The sequence below is a fragment of the Eurosta solidaginis genome, chromosome 1 (assembly GCF_040869045.1).
Source record: "Eurosta solidaginis isolate ZX-2024a chromosome 1, ASM4086904v1, whole genome shotgun sequence".
NCBI lineage: Eukaryota > Metazoa > Arthropoda > Insecta > Diptera > Tephritidae > Eurosta > Eurosta solidaginis.
Window position 1 is genome coordinate 33,811,073 of NC_090319.1, and position 27,323 is coordinate 33,838,395.

Here is a 27,323-nt window from a genome sequence, read left to right on the forward strand (position 1 = left end):
TTAAAAATTGATCTATGCTTTTGTTTTGCAGTTTATATGCATCCAAAGAACAATGCAAGAAGGGTTATTATATTGAGGTAAATAACATTTATCTGTTAGCGCACAGTGTATTGGTTCTGGTAGACACAACAACACCGCTAATATCTTGTTTGGGAGATATTCAATAAAGTTCTGAAGCATTACTAGAGAATTTGTGATTTTCTCTAACATCAATAACAAACTAAATTATTTTGAGACATCTTCATTTTTATGCATTTAAGTTCTTTATTTTTTATTCAAACATTAAAACAATACACACAGTATATGTTTATATATAAAGAAATATTTGAAATTACGATGAAAACAAATCAAGCAATTAGAATATATAAGAAAACTGCTTTTCAAATGACTAAAGAGTACTATGATCATACTTATCTTCTTATGCATAGACAAGATTTACATGAACATTTTGTTCTGTCCCATCATCACTGCAAATGATCATGACAATATAAAGCAATAAAAACAATACTAAATGTTTAGTACCTATCACCTTATCTTATTCGCATCTACTAGAGATGTGTTGCAAATATTTAAAATTAACTTCAAACATTGATTAAAGCATGTCAGTGTTGCTGGTTTTCTTTAGTTCAATATTTAAAAATATTTAAACTGATAATTAAAAATCGTATTTTATAGTGCATTCTTGTAAAGCGAAATGTGAAATGAAATTTTAATAGCGTGACATTTGACCGCCATAACGTCCGCCTCCACCACTACCGCCTCCAAACATGCCCCCAGCTGCATAACCACTATTCGAACGTTCATTGTACGTGCGATCGAAGCGATCTTGCGTAGATCCCATATTACGCCAGCTATTATCCTCTACTGGTTTCTGCCATGCTGAGGTGCTGTGCAAGCTGGACATACCATTGCCGGTATACGATTTGACACCACCACTAGCTCCACCGGAAATGCCACCCATATGACTAGACGATCCCCACATATTTCCACTATTATTAGAGTTGCCATAACCGTTAGAATTGTCATACCGTTTGTTATTAGATGCTGATGATCTGATGTGACAAATTATACTAAATAATTAGATAAATCAAGTCAAGTTAAAAAAAAAGTGCAATATATTACCTAATATCATCCATGCCACCACCTCCACCACGACGATAATTTCCCGAAGAACGATCTGTATCACCATAACGACCACTATTCGATTTATGTACGTTTGTATTTAGATCACGATTTGTATGAAATGATGAGCTGTTGTTATTGCCTACAGCCGGTACATGTCGAATTTCGACTTCACGCTTATAATCATCACGTGAAGATTTACTAGCGCCATACTCGTCTAGCATACGTTTGGATGCTGATGATGACGATATATAATCACTGCTACGCTTTCCACCATAATCATCTGTGCTTCGTTTATTTGGTACAACTGAAAAGTCATCTAACGCTGAACGTTTAGTAGCTGCACTTGAGTAATCCATGCGTTTGGATGAAGATGAAAAATCATCAATACCGCCACGCTTAGTTGATGAACTGCTATAATCGTCACGTTTTTTATCATAGCTATGGAGATGACAAATAACAATTTACGTATTTTATTAAAAGTCTTCCATATCAAACTTCAATATTAAGAGTAGTTGTTTTAATACAAATATTCAGCCCAATACCAAAATAATTGAACACACTATAGTGAAACTTTAAAAATAATTCGGACTAGGCAATGCATATAATAATTATAACAACCATAATCACTATAATTTTACACTAATACAACTCTGGCAGAGCTGGCATACAAATCTAAGAGCTTCTCCTCCAGCAATGATATTTTCTGCTCTTTTTTGGTAAATTTATTTAAAAGCAGTTTTGAAAAATTAAACCGCCGAAGGTTTTTGGGAGTGTTATCGATTTTGATATGCCCTTTTGCCTTAAGTTAGAAGCCGGATAATCTCGGTAACGATTCAATATAACCACACTGAACCTTCTAGGCCATCACGCTCCCCACCCCCTAGTTCCATGAGGAACTTGGGGTCGCCAGAGCCGCAACAAAGCAGGATTCGTCTCGGGTAGGTGTGGTTAACGATTGGGTCTTGAAAGGGTTGCGATACACAACCCCTTTTGGGTATTTTAGTCTCCTCTTATAACAGGCATACGTGCCGCGGGTATATTATAAGACCCCTAAATCGTTGGGGGTTTCACGTACCAACCTAGAAGTATGTTTTGGATATTTGTCTGTGAGACGTTTTTGCTTCATTTTTTTTTTTTTTTGCTATTATTATTCATTATATAATGTAATAAATGTTAGAAAAAATTTTATTATTTGTGTAGGGCAGAAAGATTTCAGGTTCCTTAATACATTTTTCTATCCACAAACCCTTTTAAGTATATATGCTTAACTGAACAATAACAAATAGGAAGATAAGTGATTCAAATGTGTACCTTCTTGATGGTGGCAATAAACTTGCATCGAAACGCGGTGCTGGTGGCGCCTCAAAACGTGAGTCATTTCCTGATGCGCGCTTGCGATCTGTTATGTCTGAGTATCGTTCGTCAGTAGCTCGCTTATTTATCCTTTTGAGTGGGTCCTCTCGTGATTGTATAATCCTTTAAGCCATAAGTCGATTCATTGGTAAAAATAAAAATATATATATATTAGTAAACAAATGTATACAATTATTTCAATTCCTAAATGGCATGAACGTTGAATCCATTTTATGGATAATATTTCATCACCATGCTTACGCAAAACGTACGTAAGCGTTTTATTTGCAACAAAACAAAATACATACACTTTTTAAAAATGTATGCATATAAACACAAACATTTATTTTTTTTTTTTGTTTAATGTAAACACATTTTGTAGGTACACCATCCAACACGTTGCACTCATCAGAGATTCCCACACATAAGATAAATGGATGATTGCCTGAGTGATGTAAAGCACGCCAATGTAAGCGAATGATTGCAATAAAATCTATTTGTTGAGGATTATGCGCATCGTGTGTGGTGGTAGTGCAAACGATGTGTATACATATATATGTATGGAATTTCTATAACTTCTAACAATATATGTGTATATAATTGTGATAAACGAATGCGTAGGAACGCGTTCATACTTCATTTGTTGGCGTTTCAATTCGAGACGCTCCAGTTCGATTTTCTCCCGTTCAAGTTTCTGACGTTCACGCTCCAAACGTAATAGCTCAGCTTTTTCTTTCTCCAAACGTTCACGTTCCTGTGCCAACTTACGACGCTCTTCTGCCAAACGTGCTTCTTCCTGACGCTGCCGGTCACGTATTTCACGCCGACGACGTTCTTCCTCACGTAATTCACGTTCACGCTCACGCAAACGCTGCCGCTCACGCTCTTCTCGTAACTGTATATACTCTCGTTCTCTTCTTAAACGCAGCTCACGTTCACGCTCTCTCTGGCGTTGATCGCGCAGATTTCGAAGATTACGACTACGTTCGTTCGAACGGCTACGATTTGGACGTTGTGGCCGATTATTGCGATCCCCCCTGGGACCATCCTTTGATATAGCGCGCTTATCACGATTACTGGTCACACTCTTCTCCTTGTCTTTGCCTTTATCCTTTTCTTTCTCCTTCTCCTTATCGTCTTTGTGATGTGTGTCTTTGTCCTTTGTATTAGTATCTTTGTCCTTTTGGTTGGAGTCTTTTTCCTTTGTATTAGAGGAGTCTTTATCTTTGTCTGCATCGCGCTGCTTATCCTTCTCGTTCTCGGATTTTTTTGATGATGTTTCGTCCTTCTTAGCGCTGTCATTAGTTTTGCGTCTATCATCTCGAGTTTTGGAACTTGCATCACGAGACTTTTTCTCGTCATCTTTTTTGGTGACCTCTGTACGTGCTTTGGTTGTAACGTTTGCCGAGGTGCCGCCGATTTCATTCTTTGTGCGCTCAACAGATATTATCCGCCCGTGAAGTTCAGTGTGATGCAACTGTTCAATGCAACGACTAGCATCCGACGACGATGACATTGTTACATAGCCATAACAACGTGTACCTGGAGTTCGTGTGTTGGTAACAACTTTAGCGCCAATTACCTTTCCATATTTGGAAAATATTGTTTTGAGATCGCTAGCTCGTGTTAAAGATGACAGTCCGGATACCCAGAGGTTGCGTGAAGGTGCTGCCTTGTTTGTTGCGGCCGATGATGATTTCGCGGCGCTATTGCTTGAAGACTTCTCTGTAATTTCCATACAAATAATAGTGGATGTTATCGTGGGGACAGATTTAATTATACAAATTATATTTCGAAACTGTTTAAGTTTTCATTTATATATTTTTTGAAATTCATATTGTTCCTCTTGTAAGAGTATGACACTAAACAATAAAATGGTTAAATGCCATAACTCAATATATAAAATTCCTATACGAGACAAGCAGTATGGTTAAAAAATTTAAATTTACTGCATCGGGGTCTTACATACGTGCATAAATATTACTCAGCAAAGAAAATGTGAATTTACAATGTAAATGACATCACTAAATACATAAATATGTGCGCATATAACAATTGTTCGAGTCAATAGGGGCTGGCTTATCAAACATTTAATTCGTGTCTTCAACAGGAGCACTTCCGAAGTAGATAAAACTGATGTTGTTGTTATAACCGTACAATAACAAGAAAAATGTGGAACGATGTGATGTTGAGTGCTAAATAAGTTCGACTTGTTGTGCTTAACGCTGCTAAGCTGGAACAACGTGCTGTGATTTGTAACCGGGATCATCTGAAGATAGTTGTTGTTGTTGTAGCAGTGCTTCGCCCCATCCAATAGGTGCGACCCATCACAAATTGTCATCAATGTCCTCTAACGTGCAGTTTCGAAATGGGTGATAGATGGATTGGTTCCGTTTTGGTATATTCAGTTGTTGTGTTGTTGTTACTACAAATATATTATTCGAAGGTTTTCAAAGTGCCCCGCTTTGGCGCAATGTAGTCAGATTTCATCGCTTCAACTAGTTAGCTATTTTCCAGCCTTCTCTAGATAGGTTAGGTTAAACTGGTCGGTCAATAAAGAACTTAAATTTCCTAAATGTCACCATAATGCCAGTATTTCCTTGTCGGGTTAAGTATAAGTTGATGTTGGGAATTTAGTCTCTTATAACATACATATTTAAAACATATGGCGCAGATATTGTTCTTCTAGGACAGTATGGTGATAGAACTCCAATTACGGCACTTATTTGAAAGGGATACGAAATGATGTCAACACTCGACTTATACCGTCGGTATCCTATGGGTGCACAATCGGATTAAAGGTTTTTGTTTTGTGTATTGCCAAGCTCCATTTGTCTATAATTGCTTATAATAATATCTAACCGAAACTGGGAAACCTATTCCGCATGTCCTTCATCAATAATTTTAGTCTTAGCATTCTGATATGTAATTGTTTAAATAAAACTCCGAATTTCTCCCACAATACGTCGAAAGGAATCATCTTGTATTAGCATATGACTCCGTTGGGAAATTATATGGTGGTTAAGTACTACTTCTTCTACTGCCGTGAAGTTGATAACTCGTTTACGTGGCATGGTATTAAATTAATGAAAAATTCTCCGTTCATGCAGCAAATAATAAGCTCTCGATTTTGTTGTTGTTGTAGCAGTGCTTCAGCCCATTCAACAGCTGCGACCACTCACAAATATTGCCATCAATATCCTCTAACGGCTGGTCAAGGAAACTTGCAGTTTCAACATGGGCGGACCACAGTGAGGAAGGTGTTAGAGGCGTTGATACACATTGCAATTAAAAAGATGGTTGGTGTCATATGGAGACACATTGCAAGCAGGGCATACATTATGTATTTCGCGGTTGATTCTGAATAGGTAAGAGTTCAACCTGGTACAGTATTCAGATCGAAGTTGAGCTAGAGTGACTTGCGTCGTCTCCATAGGGAGAAGCTTTCCTCTTCTGCGAGTTCAGGGTATTTATCTTTAAGATTGGGGTTCGCGCGCTATCGATGTTGAGCCAGTACGCTGGTAATTCCATAAATTAGGTAGCAAAATTGTGTAATTAACTCGATTTCAGTTTTGAATGCTAAATTGTGCAACAATTCACGTGGAATGGAATAACTCAGCCCCAAAAAATATTACCGTTTTACAAAAAGTAGTTAAAATGGGTATCAGCCGTTTCCTCCTTAACTATAAAGGCAATCAAAATAAAATGCATTCCCAACTAATATAGATGTTCCACCTAACCAAATATGTGTCTTATTTTTGAAATAGCCATATTTATCTTTTGCTTCGAAAATTTTAATATTTTTGTTTTTCTATTTTTCGTAAAATATTGAAAACGGCGGCCGCCGTGGTGTGGTAGTAGCGTGCTCCGCCTGGCTCACCGAAGATCGTGGGTTCAACTCGTGGTCAAAGCACAACAGCGAAAATTTAGAAACAATTTTTTTAATTATTTAAAAAAAAAATTCTAAGCGGGCTCGCCCCTCGGCAGTGATATGGCAAACACTCCCGAGTGTATTTCTGCCATTAAAAGCTTCTCGGTAAAAATGCATCTGCCTTGCAGATGCCGTTCGGAGTCGGCATAAAACATGTAGGTCCTGTCCCGCTAATTTGTAGGAAAAATTAAAACGAGAACGACGCAAATTGGAGAAAAGCTCGACCTAAAATCTTTAAGGATGTTGTCGCGCCTTGCATTTATTTGTATTTTTTAATTGAAAATAATTAATTTTTGATAGCCATTTGTTACATTGACAATAAAATATGACCCATCAAGCATAGCGTACTAGATTTTGTACTCCATAAGGCATTCAATAAAGCAATGACTAGACTTAGGCTTATAAGCAATGCTCTGCTCTTCATTAAAGAATTAACAAGTTTCTATAATAACCTAGACAATTAAATACTGATTTCTTCTAAGCAAATTTACTCTATCATTCGTTTATTTATTTATTTATTATTTATTAAATAGATTATTTATTGTAACCTTTTCTTAGCCATAGTCATTAGGTTTAAGTTTCAAGTTTAAATTGTTCCTATTTTATGCCTTTTACCTACTTGTAGAGGTTTACGCCGATCACTTTATCGGCGGCGGCGGCGTACGCTCTATTATATACCGGCGGCGGCGACGTGAGCGGGGCGCCGACGTACGCCGGTGTTCTTACTTTTCTTCATTTTTCTATTTAAAAAAAAAAATACTTAGGAAAGGTTTTGTTTGTATGTATTTAAGGAAATTAACATTTTGGCCATTTCGGAAAGATCCTACGTTTTTGCCCCAAAATCTCGCAGATCGTTAAAAAATTTTCAGGAGTAGCTCTTTGCGGAGAGATTGTCCCTCGTTCACTTACTCCAGAGAGGCTTCCAACCTAACCCCGGTATTTGGAATTGGTACTGCTGCGTCTGCTGAAGAGAAATGGAGATATGTACATAAAATGGTCACACTTTTGTCTGTATATCTGGTGCAAAGCGTAGTTTCACCTGGGGTTAACTTCTAATAATCGTCGCAAACACAATTTCTTTAAATCATTTGTGGTTCCTTGGCGGTCACGCACAAAGGCGAGTTATGGTTGCTATTAATGGTATAATACTCAGGACTCTCGTGGCACATGGCGCTCCAGTTTTTCGGCTGTGTTTAAGAGCTACAATTCCTGATGTGCGAACAGTAGCAATCCCGACCACCAGTCGCTACCACGCCCCCTGCCCTCACACCATATGCCAGCACAGAAGCTATAGGACTGCGACTTCGAACTCATACCTTCGTCGACGTCACTTTCCTAGAAGCTCTAGGTGTAGCTCCGAAGACTTTATAACGGATGTTTTTGTCCCGCTATGCTGCCTAGCCACAACAGAGAAACACCTTGAAACGTTAGGGAGTGACTATTCGGCCATGGATGCCGCCCTCGAAATCATAAGCAGTCTAAGTGGATGTCATTGCGTAACTCATGGGTGAAAATCGTATAATCCTCGGCGCATCTATATAATTCAAATTTTACAAGGATCCTGGATAAAATTCTTTAAAAAATCGGCATCTTTTTTGGGTAATTTGCTTTTTTTAACAACCTGAGAACAATTTGAACACATGTTCGCCTTACGTCATTTTATTTGAATTCATTATTCATTATTAATTTCTTGAAAAAAAAAATATGCAAACTGAGCATATAAATTTATTATATAACTTTTCTTTTGGTGTTTTGTTTTAATAACTTGGTGAATTGGGGGATGCAAAGGCGGTGTTAAGCAGACATCGAAAGCGCCTGTTTTTTTAAAAACTTTTGAACAGTTAGAAAGAGTTAAATTTCGCAATTAGTTTCTTATAACTGGCAGTGATGCGCATCCCCTGATACCATTTTCGACCATATCCGACAAATTTTCGACATGAACAATAAATGGCCTAAACAGTCTTAAACGAGTAGAAAATATAGTAACGTGCCGGACGCCGCCGCCGCCGCGACGACCCAAATCGGCGGCGGCGGCGTTTATCGGCGGCGTATATCTCTACCGACTAGCACTATAAAATAATTTTTGCCAAATTGTTGTGCTGGGATGAATTGCCTAATAAATACAAATACAAATACAATGAGATTATTATGAATTTTAATTTTGTACGGAAGATTGAGTTCAATAAGAGCTTTAATGTAGAAAACTTGACTAATTATTTCATTAACCCTCTCGTGTGAAATCGGTATAACCGATGTTCAGATCATATTTGAGTTATGAAGGGAACAATTGTCCTTATTATTTCAAATCTTTCTTCCAGCTGCAGACTGTGGCAAATTGTAAAAAACAACATTACTACTTAGAAGCATCAAAAAAAGAGGGAAAGTTAGTTTGATGCTGGACGAAAACAGATTTAACAACAACTTTGAAAATATTCAGAGATTTTACCCTGGGCAGCTATTTACTGCTATTACGTGAATGAGACTATTGACACCAGTTGTTAAGTGGAAATTTTTGGATTCGAATATAAGAACATCTTTCTTAAGATATTAGATATTGGCACAAAAACTGTTAAAGATCTACACTGTGCCAGTCCCCTCCTCGGGCAATGGTCGCCCAAATTGAACAAGCTCGACCTAAAAATCCTCGGATCGCCATTCTTGTCAAGTTTCATTTGATTGATGATATTACTTATGAAGTTTTCGAAATAGAAGCTGATATGCCCAGCAGTCTTAATAAACAGCTGTGAAGACGAAAATAGCAGTTATTTACCAATTTTATTTTGGATAATTTTAGAAATAAAACTTTAATAAACCGTAAAAAGGATTATACATATTGTGACGAATGTTAGCATCACTAATAAAATAATCACGCAACAATAAAAAACAAGTAAGGAAGGCTAAGTTCGGGTGTGACCGAACATTACATACTCAGTTGAGAGCTATGGAGACAAAATAAGGAAAATCACCATGTAGGAAAATGAACCTAGGGTAACCCTGGAATGTGGTTGTATGACATGTGTATCAAATGGAAGGTATTAAAGAGTATTTAAGAGAGAGTAGGCCATAGATCTATGGATGGACGCCATTTAGGGATGTCGCCATAAAAGTGGACCAGGGCTGACTCAAGAATTTGTTTGTACGATATGGGTATCAAATGAAAGGTGTTACTGAGCATTTTAAGAGGGAGCGGGCCTTAGGTCTATCGGTGGACGCCTTTTCGAGATATCGCCATTAAGGTGGGCCAGGGGTGACTCTAGAATGTGTTTGTACGATATGGGTATCAAATGAAAGGTCGTAATGAGTATTTTAAAAGGGAATGGGCTTTAGTTCTATAGGTGAACGCCTTTTCGCGAAATCGCCATAAAGGTGGACCAGGGGTGACTCTAGAATGTTTGTACGATATGGGTATCAAACGAAGGGTGTTACTGAGCATTTTAAGAGGGAGTGAGCATTAGGTCTATAAGTGGACGCCTTTTCGAGATATCGCCATTAGGGTGGGCCAGGGGTGACTCTAGAATGTTTGTACGATATGGGTATCAAACGAAGGGTGTTACTGAGCATTTTAAGAGGGAGTGGGCATTAGGTCTATAAGTGGACGCCTTTTCGAGATATCGCCATTAGGGTGGGCCAGGGTGACTCTAGAATGTGTTTGTACGATATGGGTATCAAATGAAAGGTGGTAATGAGTATTTTAAAAGGGAATGGGCTTTAGTTCTATAGGTGAACGCCTTTTCGCGAAATCGCCATAAAGGTGGACCAGGGGTGACTCTAGAATGTTTGTACGATATGGGTATCAAACGAAGGGTGTTACTGAGCATTTTAAGAGGGAGTGAGCATTAGGTCTATAAGTGGACGCCTTTTCGAGATATCGCCATTAGGGTGGGCCAGGGGTGACTCTAGAATGTTTGTACGATATGGGTATCAAACGAAGGGTGTTACTGAGCATTTTAAGAGGGAGTGGGCATTAGGTCTATAAGTGGACGCCTTTTCGAGATATCGCCATTAGGGTGGGCCAGGGGTGACTCTAGAACGTTTGTACGATATGGGTATCAAACGAAGGGTGTTACTGAGCACTTTAAGAGGGAGTGGGCATTAGGTCTATAGGTGGACGCCTTTTCGAGATATCGCCATTAGGGTGGGCCAGGGGTGACTCTAGAATATGTTTGTACGATATGGGTATCAAACGAAAGGTGTTACTGAGCACTTTAAGAGGGAGTGGGCATTAGGTCTATAGGTGGACGCCTTTTCGAGATATCGCCATTAGGGTGGGCCAGGGGTGACTCTAGAATGTTTGTACGATATGGGTATCAAACGAAGGGTGTTACTGAGCATTTTAAGAGGGAGTGGGCATTAGGTCTATAAGTGGACGCCTTTTCGAGATATCGCCATTAGGGTGGGCCAGGGGTGACTCTAGAACGTTTGTACGATATGGGTATCAAACGAAGGGTGTTACTGAGCATTTTAAGAGGGAGTGAGCATTAGGTCTATAAGTGGACGCCTTTTCGAGATATCGCCATTAGGGTGGGCCAGGGGTGACTCTAGAATGTTTGTACGATATGGGTATCAAACGAAGGGTGTTACTGAGCATTTTAAGAGGGAGTGGGCATTAGGTCTATAAGTGGACGCCTTTTCGAGATATCGCCATTAGGGTGGGCCAGGGGTGACTCTAGAACGTTTGTACGATATGGGTATCAAACGAAGGGTGTTACTGAGCACTTTAAGAGGGAGTGGGCATTAGGTCTATAGGTGGACGCCTTTTCGAGATATCGCCATTAGGGTGGGCCAGGGGTGACTCTAGAATATGTTTGTACGATATGGGTATCAAACGAAAGGTGTTACTGAGCACTTTAAGAGGGAGTGGGCATTAGGTCTATAGGTGGACGCCTTTTCGAGATATCGCCATTAGGGTGGGCCAGGGGTGACTCTAGAATGTTTGTACGATATGGGTATCAAACGAAGGGTGTTACTGAGCATTTTAAGAGGGAGTGGACATTAGGTCTATAAGTGGACGCCTTTTCGAGATATCGCCATTAGGGTGGGCCAGGGTGACTCTAGAATGTGTTTGTACGATATGGGTATCAAACGAAAGGTGTTACTGAGCACTTTAAGAGGGAGTGGGCATTAGGTCTATAGGTGGACGCCTTTTCGAGATATCGCCATTAGGGTGGGCCAGGGGTGACTCTAGAATGTTTGTACGATATGGGTATCAAACGAAGGGTGTTACTGAGCATTTTAAGAGGGAGTGGGCATTAGGTCTATAAGTGGACGCCTTTTCGAGATATCGCCATTAGGGTGGGCCAGGGTAACTCTAGAATGTGTTTGTACGATACGGGTATCAAATGAAAGGTGGTAATGAGTATTTTAAAAGGGAGTAATCCTTAGTTCTATAGGTGAACGCCTTTTCGAGATATCGCCATAACGGTGGACCAAGGGTGACTCTAGAATCTTTGTACGATATGGGTATCAAACGAAAGGTGTTACTGAGCATTTTAAGAAGGAGTGGGCATTAGGTCTATAGGTGGACGCCTTTTCGAGATATCGCCATTAGGGTGGGCCAGGGGTGACTCTAGAATGTGTTTGTACGATATGGGTATCAAACGAAAGGTGTTCCTGAGCACTTTAAGAGGGAGTGGGCATTAGGTCTATAGGTGGACGCCTTTTCGAGATATCGCCATTAGGGTGGGCCAGGGGTGACTCTAGAATGTTTGTACGATATGGGTATCAAACGAAGGGTGTTACTGAGCATTTTAAGAGGGAGTGGGCATTAGGTCTATAAGTGGACGCCTTTTCGAGATATCGCCATTAGGGTGGGCCAGGGGTGACTCTAGAATGTTTGTACGATATGGGTATCAAACGAAGGGTGTTACTGAGCATTTTAAGAGGGAGTGGGCATTAGGTCTATAAGTGGACGCCTTTTCGAGATATCGCCATTAGGGTGGGCCAGGGTGACTCTAGAATGTGTTTGTACGATATGGGTATCAAATGAAAGGTGGTAATGAGTATTTTAAAAGGGAGTAATCCTTAGGTCTATAGGTGGACGCCTTTTCGAGATATCGCCATAAAGGTGGACCAAGGGTGACTCTAGAATCTTTGTACGATATGGGTATCAAACGAAAGGTGTTACTGAGCATTTTAAGAGGGAGTGGGCATTAGGTCTATAGGTGGACACCTTCTCGAGATATCGCCATTAGGGTGGGCCAGGGGTGACTCTAGAATCTTTGTACGATATTGGTATCATACGAAAGGTGTTACTGAGCATTTTAGGAGGGAGTTGGCATTAGGTCTATAGGTGGACGCCTTTTCGAGATATCGCCATTAGGGTGGGCCAGGGGTGACTCTAGAATGTTTGTACGATATGGGTATCAAACGAAAGGTGTTACTGAGCATTTTAAGAGGGAGTGGGCATTAGGTCTATAGGTGGACGCCTTTTTGAGATATCGCCATTAGGGTGGGCCAGGGGTGACTCTAGAATGTTTGTACGATATGGGTAAATAACAAAAGGTGTTACTGAGCATTTTAAGACGGTGTGGGCATTAGGTCTATAGGTTGACGCCTTTTCGAGATATCGCCATTAGGGTGGGCCAGGGGTGACTCTAGAATGTGTTTGTACGATATGGATATCAAATTAAAGGTATTAATGAGGGTTTTAAAAGCGAGTGGTCCTTAGAAGTATATGTGAAGGCGTTTTCGCGATATTGACCAAAATGTGGACCAGGTGATCCAGAAAATCATCTGTCGGGTACTGCTAATTTATTTATATATGCAATACCACTAACAGTATAACTGCCCAGATTCCAAACGCTGTTGATTTCGCCTTGTAGAACTTTTTCATTTTCTTCTACTTAATATGGTAGGTGTCACACCCATTTTACAAAGTTTTTTCCAAAGTTATATTTTGCGTCAATAAACCAATCCAATTACCATGTTTCATCCCTTTTTTCGTGTTTGGTATAGAATTATGCCATTTTTTTCATTTTTCGTAATTTTCGATATCGATAAAGTGGGCGTGGTTATGGTCGGATTTCGGCCATTTTTTATACCAATATAAAGTGAGTTCAGATAAGTGCGTGGACTAAGTTTAGTAAAGATATATCGGTTTTTGCTCAAGTTATTGTGTTAACGGCCGAGAGGAAGGCCAGACGGTGGACTGTGTATAAAAACTGGGCGTGTCTTGCACCGATTTCGCCCATTTTCACAGAAAACAGTTACCGTCATAGAGTCTATGCCTCTACCAAATTTAAGAAGGATTGGTAAATTTTTGTTCGACTTATGGCATTAAAAGTATTCTAGACAAACTAAATGAAAATGGGCGGAGCCACGCCCATTTTGAAATTTTCTTTTATTTTTGTATTTTGTTGCATCATATCATTACTGGAGTTGAATTCTGACTTAATATACTTATATACAGTAAGGATATTAAATTTTTTGTTAAAATTTGAATTTAAAAAAAAATTTTTTTTAAAAGTGGGCGTGTTCTTCATCCAATTTTGCTAATTTTTATTTAGCACATATATAGTAATAGTGGTAACGTTCCTGCCAAATTTTATCATGATATCTTCAACGACTGCCAAATTACAGCTTGCAAAACTTTTAAATTACCTTCTTGTAAAAGTGGGCGGTGCCACGCCCATTGTCCAAAATCTTACTAATTTTCTATTCTACGTCATAACATAAACCCACCTACCAAGTTTCATCGCTTTATCCGCCTTTGGCAATGAATTATCGCATTTTTTCGGTTTTTCGAAATTTTCGATATCGAAAAAATGGGCGTGGTTATAGTCCGATATCGTTCATTTTAAATAGCGATCTGAGATGAGTACCCAGGAATCTATATACCAAATTTCATCAAGATACCTCAAAATTTACTCAAGTTATCGTGTTAACGGACGGACGGACGGACGGACGGACGGACGGACGGACGGACGGACGGACATGGCTCAATCAAATTTTTTTTCGATCCTGATTATTTTGATATATGGAAGTCTATATCTATCTCGATTCCTTTATATATGTACAACCAACCGTTATCCAATCAAACTTAATATACTCTGTGAGCTCTGCTCAACTGAGTATAAAAAAACATGAAGCAGCCACTCGTATGTACGTAAACAAATCAATCATCATTTACGCACATACATACAAGGCAACGAAGAGATACTCACAAACACATGTAGTCATCGGCGGAAGTTGGTTCTCACACATGCACACGCATAGCTCAATTACCAAGCAGGAGATACAGCAGAAGGCGAAACGTCTACACTTTAGTAGAAATATGCGAATGAAGTGACGGAGAGTATAAAAGCAGCTCAAGCTGAGTAATCAGTGATCAGTTTGATTTAAACACGCAATTAGTTGTGAAGTAAAAGTGTTATTGTGTAGTACTCTCAAAGTAGTCTATTAAAGACCATTTTGCATTACTGAATATTGGAGTTATTTATTCGACAATTTAGCGATTCGAACGTTTGCAGAAGGTTTGAAATAAGCGGAATTTGGGTAAATTCGTTACAATATGTAAAATAATTTCAAAAACGTTTTCGATTAAATCTGAAAATTCGAAGTTTTAAAAAATCTGCATGAAATTTTAGACCCATGTATGTATATTTTAAAGAAACTTCACATCTCTCTCCTAGCGACAAAACTATTAACAAATTGGTCAGTTATTTTATTATTTTAATCGTTGGTCTTTAGTTTAAAAAAAAAAATGAAAAGTGTTTTAAAATGGATTTGTATATTACGGAAATTTTACTCAGAGTAAAAAAAAAATTAGTAAGCAAAAACATTATTGAGAGCTTTTATTTATTTCTCCGGCTTTTATTTATTTGTCCGGCTTTTATTTCCAGGGCCCGTATCGTATCTTCCGTGATCGAGATACTCGATTCGTAAAATTGCTTATTTGGTATCGTGTTATACGTGAACGTATAACTCGAATCGTAATTTGGAATTGTGAGATCAATGAACGGAAGCCTTCAATCTGCAGGGTGCTGATTTTTTTTTTATATTTGGAACTACTCATAAGGTAAGCGTTGAAACCCGAGGGCACATTTCCAGAATTTTTTTAACTTCATAAATCGTTGTTGTTGTTATTGTATTAACGACAAAAACACTCCCCGAAGGTTTTGGGGAGTGTTATCGATGTTGAAGGTCCTTTTCCGGAGATAGATCCGCTACGTTCCGGTAACAAAGCACCATTAAGATACTAGCCCGTACGTCCATAATTCGTGATATGTATTTATTTATTTATTTATTTATTTATTTATTTATTTATTTATTTATTTAAAGTCGACGCAAACACAAAGCGGTCGACTAATTATTGTAATAGACAGATATATATGTACAATACTGAGCCATTCTTAAAATTAAAAAATTCAAAAAAGGTACATAGAAAATTTGTATGTTATAAACATTTGACATCGCATTGTATAAGAAAAAATAAAATTAAAATATCAGGCTAAACATAAGAGTATAGCAGTGTGTAAAGCAGCAAACGAACATTCAAAGCCAATGCAGTTATACAAATCATTGTACCGCGAGCACCAATGGCGCAGGGGACTGTTTCTAGCAAAATTTTGCCGGCATAGAGGTAAATGAAAAGGCACAAAATGTCTGGACGCCCTAGCAGGAACCGCAAAATTTAGTTGACTGATTAGGTCAGGGGAGTCAATCACACCAATGATGAGCTTGTGAATGAACATAACGCCAAGTAATACTCTACGATTCTCTAGAGATGGCAAATTAATTAGAAGAAGTCTATTCCTGTATGGTGGAAGATGAGTACTTGATTCCCAGTTGAGACCTCGTAATGCAAAAATTAAAAACCGTCTCTGGACCGACTCAATCCGATCAACATGGATTTGATAGATCGGAGACCAGACACATGAACAGTACTCGAGAATAGGACGTACCAGCGAGGTATAAAGGATCTTTGTGAAATAAGGGTCATCAAACTCTTTAGCCCAACGTTTGATAAAACCTAATACACCAGTTGCTTTGTTTATAGCGGTTGAAATATGTGTGGTAAAACTTAATTTCGGATCAAAAATAACTCCTAGATCAGTTACAATAGATATCCGCTCCAAGGGGTCGCCGTTAAGTGTATAAGATGATAGGACCGGCTTCAGACGGTGAAGTCATTTGCTTACATTTAGAGTAATTCAAAAAAAGTAAATTTGCAATACACCAGCTTTGAAATGAGTCAAGATCGGCCTGAAGCTGATTAAAACAGAACAAGTTCGAAGGCAGATATGTGTAACAAAGTTTTACATCATCTGCATACATAAAAACTCTAGAATGTAATATAACCTTTGGTAAGTCGTTAATGAACAGGATAAAGAGTAATGGACCCAAATGGCTACCCTGGGGCACGCCAGAAGTTACATCAAACGACTTTGAAAGATTGTTGTTAAAGAAGACTCGCTGAGTCCTATTTTCAAGATAACTTGAAATCCAACTTAATAAAGGCGCTGGAAAAGCCAGAAGATCAAGTTTGGTAACTAAGAGCTCGTGATTAACAGAGTCAAATGCTTTACTAAAGTCGGTGTAAATTACATCTGTTTGTTTGCAAACTAAAAAACCATTCATAACAAAAGACGTAAATTCAAGCAAGTTGGTAGTAGTTGATCTCCGATGAACAAAACCATGTTGGCAAGGCGATATTAAAGAGCTACACAAGTATTGAAGCTGGTATGTAATTATCTGCTCAAAAGTTTTAGGGATAGCTGAGAGCTTAGCTATGCCTCTGTAGTTCTCAATATTAGACCTACTACCTTTTTTATGCAAAGGTATAATAAACGATTGTTTCCAAATAGATGGGAATGATGCGGATTCCAGAGACAGTTTAAATAATTTAAAGATAGGCTCTGATAAGCTGACAGCACAGTACTTAAGTACACAACTAGGAACACCATCTGGACCCGGTGAAGATATCGGTTTCAATGCAAGAAGTTTATTAAGAACAGTATCTTTATCAATAAAATGGGTTTAAAATATTATTAGAACTTTCCAAGCAATATGGATAAAGATTAGACTGGACACATTGGGATGAATAGGTTGATTTAAAGAATTCAGCAAATAAATCTGCGATTTCGTGATCAGAATTTGCGTTTTTGCACCCATAAATAAAAGTAGATGGGAAACCAGAAGTTTTCCTTTTGGAATTAACAAATCTGTAGAAACGTTTCGGATTATTAGTAAATTGGAATTTGCAACATGATAAGTAACATTTATAACACTGCTGGTTAAGACGATGAAAATTGGAGCGCGCCACTAAATATTTAGATAAATCAATAGCTTTACCAGATCTTTTGAAACGCTTATAGAGTCTAGATTTAATATTATCAAGTCTTAATAGTTGCTTTGAGAACCAAGGTGGTTTACCCGTGGTGGTACTGGAATAACGAAGGGGGACACAGCTTTCAAACAAAGCATCAAGAGAACTATAAAACAAGGAAGTCACTGTTTCAACGTCTGTACACGCATAAAGACTCGACCAGTCATGGGCAGAAATCAAATTATTGAGCTCACTAAAATTCGTCTTTGAAAAACATCTCGACCGGGGTCGGGAATTGGGCTTAGAAACATCGAGCATCACAGGTTGAACAACATCCAGTACTATCTCAAGCGTAGGATGAAGAGGGTCTTCAGGAAGGGATAATGGGGGAGTTCGGGTTAGAGTAATACCCGCAGAGTCATCTGTAAAAACTAAGTCTAAGATTTTCCTTTTGGAATTTAAAACATTATTAATTTGGAGAAGAGATGTATCTAGCAGGCTATTTAAAAACTCGTGCTGAGTAGTGGGAGTCATAAAATTTGAGTCGATGGTATTGATCCAATTTACTGATGATAAATTGAAATCACCAAGAACTACTAGGCGGTCTTTGTCTCGCAATTGCGAGTACAAACTACAAATAACAGTGCTATGACATGTATAAACGTGTATATCCGATTGTGGCGGTATATACGAGCAGCAGATAAACAAACTAAAATTGTGCAAGGCAAGCTTTACTGCTATAAATTCAATGTCATTTGTGGTGTCCAATAGCAGCAACTCAGATGGAAGCGTCGAGTCAACAGCAATAAGGACACCACCCGCTCTAGATTCACGATCACGCCGATAAACTACATATTTACGTGAAAAGAGTTCAGAGTTAAAATTATCAGCTTTTAACCAGGTTTCAGTAAAAGCTATAACTTGAGAAGTAAAAATAAAACTATTCAGATAAAAGGTACTTAATTTCGATCTTAGGCCACGAACATTTTGGTACGTGATGGTTATTTTTTCACTGTTTCCGCAGGGATTTTTGGGTTTTTTGAAGTTCCTGCGGCGTTAGGTTTTTTTGTAAACAAATGCACAACTGAATGTTTCGGCCAGAATGTATGTTCAAGAACTCTATCAAAATAAGCGTCTGGCACTGATATTTTAAATGATGAAATATCCCTATCATATCTAAAATTAAATTTATAAACGCCTATTTTAATAGGTTGTGAAAGGTCTAGCTTATCTTCTATATACTTAATAATATCATTTTCCATAAGCGAAGAATGAAGACGAGATACAAAAATTGTCCTGCGAGGCGGCACGGCAGTCACCTGCCTCGGTTGCGCATTGCCAACATTTGGCAAACGCACAGCGGCGGAGGTAGAATCACCACCTGTGTTGAGCTGGAAGCAGCATTGTCATTATTAATGGTTGTTATATCATTAACAGCAGTAATTTGAACTTGAGCCAAGGGTGTAGGTTTAGCATTCATGTTTACTTTATCAGCGGCAATGTGTTCAGCAGCAGCGTGGGCATTTGCAGTTTTTGCAGTTTTATTGGTAATGTCTTTAGCATTAAGGTTAACAGAAATGTTATTAGCAGTCGAAGGCTTATCATTGGTATTTACAGCATAAGAGGTACTTGAGGTGTCGACGGCATCATTACTAGTATGTGGGACGACAGTATGTACTTATCGGCGGCGGTGAAATTGTTTTAATTAGCGGCGCCAGAATTTTCAACAGTAGACAGCCTGGCGTCACTGCAGACAGCGGACGGTGACAAAACAATTGACGAAAACGAAGGTGGGATAGGCACAGAGAGGGGTGTAGGTGTGAGCATAGCCGATGCATTATCAGCTATATGTAGCTGTGAACCTTCTAGAGGAGTGTTTAGAGGGGGACCCGTACACTGCCAATAAGGGTCAAACTTCATTTTAACAAGATTTTTTTCTACAAGCAATAATGTGACGAGTTTTCAATATTCTTAAAGAAAGAAAACTTTTCAACGTGTCATACGAAAACTAGCACCAAATTTTGAAAGTGCAAGTAATCATATGGCGGCCGCCGTGGTGTGGTGGAAGCGTGCTCCGCCTACCAGACCGAAGATCCTAAGTTCAACTCCCGGTCAAAGCAACATCGAAAATTTAGAAGTTTTTTCATTTAGAACAAAGCAAAAATTCTGATTGTATCAAAAGTTTTCCGTTATTATTTTGACCATAAAGACACTTCCTGAAGTTTTGGCGACAATCCCTAGCCTAGGTCCTTGATCTCGCAGATATTTGGTATGCTCATGTGGAACCATCCAGGTTACCCCCCGAGGAGGTGAGGTTGAGTTGTAGAAGCTGAGAAGCTGTGAAGCTTAAACGCTTTGTATTGCGCTTAACATTCCCTTGAAAGTTTCTCTTGGTGGGTTTAGGTATGATAATGTTGCACGATGTTACATTCCTTGGCAAATAATGTAAAAATATTTTCGTTGATTAAAAAAAAATTAAAACTAAAATAATAAAAAAATTAAAGAAATCAAAAAAATATAAGTTATGGAGTTCTTCTGGTCCGTGTTTTGCGGTTGTTTACCATTACTGATCACTAAAATTAACACAAGTTCACATTCCCTTTGCTGAGCATTTCCCTAAATCGACATTTATAAAATTCTAAATGCAAAAATGCATAAACTATGTATAAACTATGTAGACCCTATATTATTGTAGATTTTTGCTTAACACTTTCTGTAGATGTTTTTTTTTCTAACCTTGTATTTTTTCTGTTATTAATTACCTTTGTCATCCTTTTGTGCTGTTTTGTTTGAAGATGATTTATGTTCACTGTATTTCATTTGAATAGTTGTGTTTAGATGGTTGATACAAGATGAATTCAGCGTAAAAATATTAAAAAAGAAATAAAATTAGTAACGTTGACAGCTTCAAATCTGAGAATTGATATCGCGTAATCGAGATTAGTTGTTGAAATACAAATTTTATATCAGCTGTTAGAAGTTGAGATTTGTGTAAATCATTTGTAGAGTTATGTGATTACTTTCTTCTAAGTACAACTACAATATCCCTTCACGTCCGATCAGTTATGAGCATATTATTGAGAGTATGGTATTTTGATCGTGCTTTTTTGTTTTAGTGTCTACGAACGCTACTTGTTGTGGGTTTAGCAGCGCTTAATCCTGATCAGCTGACATATACACTGTTGTTGTTGTTGTTGCAACGCTACTTGTTGTGGGTATAGCAGCGCTTAATCCTGATCAGCTGACATATACACTCGTACATTTTAATTCAAAACGTCTAACGGTGCTGTTTTATCACGGCGGGTTCATAGAGAGTTGTGTTGCATACATGTGTTCTCTTTAAACACCACAACTTCACTTTTATTGATGCTATGGTCTTTGAAGCAGTGCACTTTCCTTCAATCCACATATAATTGCAGAAACTGTTTGAATGATTTAATGTTGAAAACAATTTCGATACGAACTGCCATACATGCAGAACAAAAGTTCAAATCCTACGATAGATATTGCTGATAAGTAATATTAGGTACAATAGTTCCAGTCACGTTCAAATTACTTGATGAAGAATGTATTGAACTTTTGCTAAGCAAGCTTTAAATCAATTGCTGAAATCTATTTTCAGGTATTCACGGCAAGTCAAGCTCTTATGTAATAAATGAATTACAGCTAAAACTGTTCATGACTATTCTGAAGCAATTCATGCTGATACTCCCTCAAGATCAAGTAGCCCGTAAAAAACGAATACCCGAAATTTTTACAGCAAAAATTTTATTGAAATAGCATATAGCCTTGTGTCCTCAGTTTGCGTTGTTGTTGCACGTAGCCAGTATAACAAATAAGAATATGGATCACATAAATATCAGCCTTGTTCTTTTTAAGTAATAATACAGGCGTTATTTGCCTCCACGGAATATATCTACTTGAAAAGTTGTTGTAATATAGCTACGTTAATTAATTTTGCTGCACACCACTAAAGACAAATGTTCATGCATGTGCATATGGCGAGTTATGCCGAATTTTATAATTGAAAAAAGGTTTGCTGCACTCGTTATTGTTGTTGTTGTAACCGCAAAAACACGAAGGTTTAAGGGAGTGGTACGACGACCGTCAGTCCTTGGTCGGTTATGTGTCCGATACGCTCCGGTACATGCACCTTCTGGTATTAGCCCAACTGCCGCGAGAACGATTTATTCCACACTCGAACCTTCAGATTTGTGACTTAAATAACTTCTTACGACAGGCATACCTTACCAAGTTAGTATTTTAGGCCCATTAGCCCGCTGCTATCGCGGCCGTTGTTGTGTGTGAGTGTTGTGCTCATAATATCAGTGTATTTTTTTTTTTTTTTTTTTGGTAAATACGCTGCATGGACCCTTCTCTGTTTGCTATAAATCTGGATTGTTTGGATAACTGTCATTACAAATTTGCATCGCCGTCATTGATTAACAACAAATAATCAACACTATAGCTGATAAAAAAAATTGTATAACAACAAACTAATTCAGCGTTAGCGGTTGATTGTAGTAAGTCTCCATTTTCCAGTCGAAAATCAGGTCTTTCAATTATGCTGCTTAATTATTATATACATTTGGCATTCAACGAACCTTTCGTCCTTGTCTTTCTTTTCATTGGATTTCTCATCTTTTCTCTTTGATTTATCATCTTCCGCCTTGCTGCTTTTACGTTCATCTTTGTTGCTATTGGAACTACTCTTGGATGCCCTGTTGTCCTTCAAAGTTATTGCAGTTTTGGTATTCTTTTGTGCCGAATTAATGCCAGGATCAGTCCCTTCCGCTTCGGCTATAATAACCGGTAAATAATGGCGTTTTATGGGTGAAAATAGTTTTTTTTTGTTAAAATTATTATTCAAAATTGATTTGATGTCTTTTTTATTTTATTATACATTTCGTCAATGCATTTAGAATAAATTTATGAACCACTACAAGCTTTTGAACCAGTTAGAACTGTTTGCATGACTTGCACAAAGTAAGTTAAAATTTAAAAACAAAAATACGAGTATATGTACATAGATGCTATATAAAATTAGTGAATCTTTCCATACATGTATAAAGACGTTTTAGTTTACTTTTATAGTTATACTCACTGCTTTTTTCCTTGTCATCTGGTGCCTGAAAATAAATTTTATATTAAGTGGTCAAAATATGTATGTAATTAGTTTTAGTAAGGTTGTGTAAATTTAAATTTTTTATATAAATTACAAGACTTGAAAATTTGTGTTTAAACTTTTAAATATTCTTAAGTGTATATTTGGTGCTAGTCAGGTAGTGACGGACTACCCGCCGAGCTGTTCAAACACAGAGGCGAACTATGCAAAATATGGTCGGATAAGGGCATTTTTAAGTGTGCTCTGCCCAATTTACAAAAAACGGATCCTGCTAACCGCACTATTTACCGCGGGATACGCCTGCTCAATATCGCGTATAAGGTTCTATCAAGCGTACTGTGCGAAAGACTGAAATCCATAGTAATTGATCTGATTAGGCGGCTTTAGACCTGGTAAATCTACAATCGACGGGATCTTATGATGCCCCAGACCCCAGATAAAACTCTTTTTATCTACTCTAAAGCAGTCTTTGACAGCGCGAAAAGAAGTTGCTTGTATTAATGCTGAAATTGTTCCAAATGAGTCCTGAAATTTTTCTGAAGTGATCTTGTAACTGGCTCGAAATAGTTTTGAAATAATCCTGAAGATGACTGGAAATGATAACTTACTCCGGAAGTGATCCCGAAATTCCTAAGCTCCTCTCCCTCAACTGAAGATAATTCTATACGACAGCATGACACTCTTAATAAACGTGCAAAAATATGAAGAGGCATCAAAATACGCGTTCTGGATCCAGGATCTCGAATCCGAAATCGGAGTTAAGTTAACTTTTTTTACCCGTTCAAAAGATATTAACGAAAAACCGAAAAAAGACCCGCGAGTACTTCCGTAACCGAGGGTGATATCCATAGTATTTTTCCGCAGAAGACCTTTCTGCGTTGGCGGCCTTCGGCCGCGCTTATAAAAAAATAAGCCTGGGCTACGCCATGCCAAGTCCGGGGGTGTGGTATAACCGTGGCTACCGCCACGGTGATGCATAATTTTTTTTGTGGGTACAACACAAAAACAACCGCATGAAAACAGCCAACTTCAAATGTAAATATCTCCGGAAGGAGATAAAATTATTCTTATTCCCTTCGGATTATTGTTCTCGAGATTAATAGGCGTCTTTTGATACCTCACTCGAATATCTTGGCCCAACTTTAGGGTGGGGCCCCTACTCTGCACTACTACCGCGCGAATTCAAGGGGCTGTGTAGCGCAACCCTTCAGGTTGCCAGCGCAATATATAGCTTCTCCAAACCCAATTGTCAACCTCACCTATCCGCGGCGAATCCTGTTTCACTAGCAGACGAGGCTCTGGCGACCCCAAGCTCCTCAAGGAACTTGGTGATGGGGAGGGAGGGATGGCCTGAAGGTTTAACGTGGCCACATAAATCGTTCCCAAGAAGGTCGGGCTAGCACTTTAATGATGCTGTGTTACCGGAGCGTACCGGATCTGTATCCGGCAAAGGACCATCACATCGATAACACTCCCCAAAGCCTTCGGGGAGGAACCTTATCGCTACAACAACAACAACAACCGCGCGAATTACCCTCTTAAAATAAATACATTTGTCATCGCCGGCCTTTGATATATTGCATGCATGTGTTTAGAAATCATTTTTTTTTTATTTGAAATTTTAGCTTTGATAACTCTATTCTGTTTCGTTCACAACTGCTAAAAGTTTCCCAGTATCGAAAGAGGAGTCAAAACGCGCAGCCGAGGGCCCCCAATGCAGAAATGTGTTCTGCCAAAAAATAATATGGCAACAATCCGGTTTCGGAATGGTTCAGCATTTTTCGAATTGTTGTAAATATCTTTTGACAGAAATAAAATTTTCAATTACTGCTTCCGCATTAGTGGTCCTAGGCCCAAAACGCATCTTTTTTTTTATATCTTCTTAACTAAGAAAACAAATGGATCATATATATATATTCTTCCAAAGCATACCTCGTCATGTAATAGCTTTTGCTCCTCTTCACCTATTGTCAAATTTATAGATTCTTCATTCGACTCGCCGTTATTTTCCTCTTCTCCCTCCCCTTCCGGTTCCTGATTATTTTCTTCAACCGTCTGTTGATTTTCTTCTTCTCCATTTGCTTCTTCATCATTTCCTTCCTCATCAACTATGACGCATTCATCATCAACATCTCCCACTTGGTCTACTTGGTCGTCCCCATCGCCTTCGAATTCCTCATTTTCATTATAGTCACCTGCTTCTTCTTCGGCGTTAGCAGGCAAATAATCATCTTCATCAATAGGCTCCTCCTTAATTTTGATATTTTCAACTGGCTTCTCCTCGTCTTTCTTTACATCCATAGGTTTTTTAGGACTGCTTTTATTGGATTTAAAAAGATATTTAACTGGATCCAAACCTTCACGTTTAAGCGCCTAATTAAAAATTTTAAAATATATGTAAATTTCTGTATGTATAACATAATTGCATGCCGAACACGCGTGAAAATTTATTACCTGCTCTAGCCGCTCCAGCAAAGCTGCTTTAGTGCCAATAGTTCCTAATTTTCTTTTCTCAAGCTCCTGCTTCAAATCATAAACACGCAGTTCACTCAATTTCTTGCCAGAATCTTGCATTATTTTCTTGATTTTCTCAAATTTTCCCAGAATTATATTTTTATCGCACAGAAAATTAGTCTGCAAATCAAAATGGCGTTTAATCAATAACCACAGAGTTGCTTTGAAATTATGACACAGCCTGAATTGGCAGCACTATCGGGAATGCCGGGAGGTCTGTTCCTCAACACTCCGAATTATTCAGGAAGTAGTCATGGCGAAAGAGTTCAGATGCGTTTAAAACAAGTTTATGCTTTCCAATAATATCGCCATAATCAACCAAGATGTTGCGTTTGTAATTATGAGAAACTTCAGACTTGGCAATTGAAGTTTATTACGCCTTGCCGATTCACATACAAAATTTCGCGAAGCACTGTTATAAACATTCTCCCTATACAACAAAAATACTTGCTAACATATTTTGTGTCGGAACCGATTGTTATATTGCAATTTATATTTGCGAAAAATGTTAGAAAATTTACCAACCAGTGGGAAAAATAATTTCACTTTTCACTTGCAAAATGTGGCAACACCCTTAGCCAAAGCAAATGTCAAATTCTTCTTCTTATGCTTTGCTTGGAACAAAATTTGGGAGATGGCTACTTTTCAATATCAGATGGCGCCAGTGTCGCTCATTCTACCGTTCTCCATAAAAATGCGTGTAATATACTCATAATGCATAAGCTTGTGTGAAACTCATCTATATGAAAAAAAGCTTATGGGTCGGTGCTATTAAATCTAGATAGAAATCTGGTTCAATTTGTGAGCCAGATAATTTGTTAATTGAGGGGATGTATGTATTTGTATTTTGTATTTGTATTTATTAAGTTTTAAGTTAAGTTTTTTTCACTTTTCTCAAAAGGTGGATTCTTGAGTTATAACGTTATTCCATATATCGAATATCAAATATTTTGATTGAGATACTTTATTAAACAAAATAGTAGATACATTAATAACCATTGTTAAATACATTATATTCTATTATTTAGATGTGCTTATAACTATTTGTTTTTTCCGTTTGTTATTATTAGCAATTTTTTTTTTACTACTTTTATCATTTTTAAACTTTTTCTATTTTTAACAATGGAGTTCCCTGTCTGCTTAGTTGTTTTGTAAACCACTTCAATTCTTTAATTTTTCAGTTCTTTCTGGTCTACGACATTGAATATGTTTTCATACCATTTCGATGCTTCACTACTGCAAAATTTTATTAGAGTTATACCGTTTTTCCATAAATGAAGCTAATATCTTTGTTAAATATCACTATTATCAAAGAGGATAGATATATATCAAAGAGGATATATATATATCTATCCTCTTTGGTGATACGGAAAAAATTTACAGGATGATGCCCATTAAGTTTTTAAAGCTCAATTCGCAAAAGCGAATATCGAAAATATAAAAGAACTTCATGTTTAGCAGTTGGAACTTATTTCTGCTTGCCCATTCGCATAAAAAAACTCGAGAAGCACTGTTATAAACATTGTAACTATACAAGAAATATACTTGCTAACACATTTTGTGTCCTATTCATTTGTTAAGATGTAGTTTTCTATGTGAAAAATGTTAGAAGATGTTCAACGTGTGCAAAAAAAATAGTAACACTTGCATAGCCTGAAAGAGCTTGTAGTCAAAACACATGTTAAACCCTTCTTATGCTTTGCAAGTAACAAAAGTTGGAAGTTGGTTACTTTTCCATGTCAGATGGCGCTGGTAATGCTCTATTTTTCGCTTCCCAAGCATATACATGCAATCTACTCATCTGTCAGCGCGCACAGCTGCATCAGGATCTTATGTGACGTTGCTTTCACTTGTGCTTGCTGAAAACGGCTGTTATGTGTTCGTACCTTAAAAAGATCCCTTACGTGCAACGAAAGGCACACTGGTTAAGCAAAATTTGGCATCATTGGATTGTACAGCTGCGGTTAAAATTTTTGTTATTATTCTCTAATTTGTCCGTGAAGGTTGTG

The 27,323-nt window shown here is 37.9% G+C and overlaps 2 protein-coding genes across 4 annotated transcripts in view; one reads left to right on the top strand and one right to left on the bottom strand.

Moving 5' to 3' along the window:
• Positions 1-452, top strand: part of niki (nimA-like kinase) — a 32,816-nt gene extending 32,364 nt beyond the window's left edge. Inside the window, exon 16 of the mRNA XM_067785395.1 lies at positions 32-452. Within this exon, the coding sequence (XP_067641496.1) occupies positions 32-167 (136 nt within the window). The 3' untranslated portion in view covers positions 168-452. The remainder of the gene's footprint in view (positions 1-31) is intronic.
• Positions 245-25,468, bottom strand: Saf-B (Scaffold attachment factor B). 3 transcript variants are annotated; one of them, XM_067785380.1, is made up of 9 exons: positions 25,255-25,468; positions 24,733-25,173; positions 22,780-22,804; positions 22,280-22,475; positions 20,438-20,484; positions 3,114-4,203; positions 2,437-2,601; positions 1,123-1,563; positions 245-1,070 (listed from the first exon to the last, which is right to left on the bottom strand). In XM_067785380.1, the coding sequence occupies exons 1-9, from the start codon at positions 25,372-25,374 to the stop codon at positions 710-712; spliced, it is 2,886 nt and encodes a 961-aa protein (XP_067641481.1). In that variant the 5' UTR covers positions 25,375-25,468; the 3' UTR covers positions 245-709. The 3 variants fall into 3 exon arrangements, with proteins under 3 accessions (XP_067641481.1, XP_067641464.1, XP_067641472.1); XM_067785363.1 differs by having other exon boundaries at positions 245-1,052; positions 25,255-25,467; XM_067785371.1 differs by lacking the exons at positions 20,438-20,484; positions 22,280-22,475.
• Between the last annotated feature and the right edge of the window lie 1,855 nt (positions 25,469-27,323).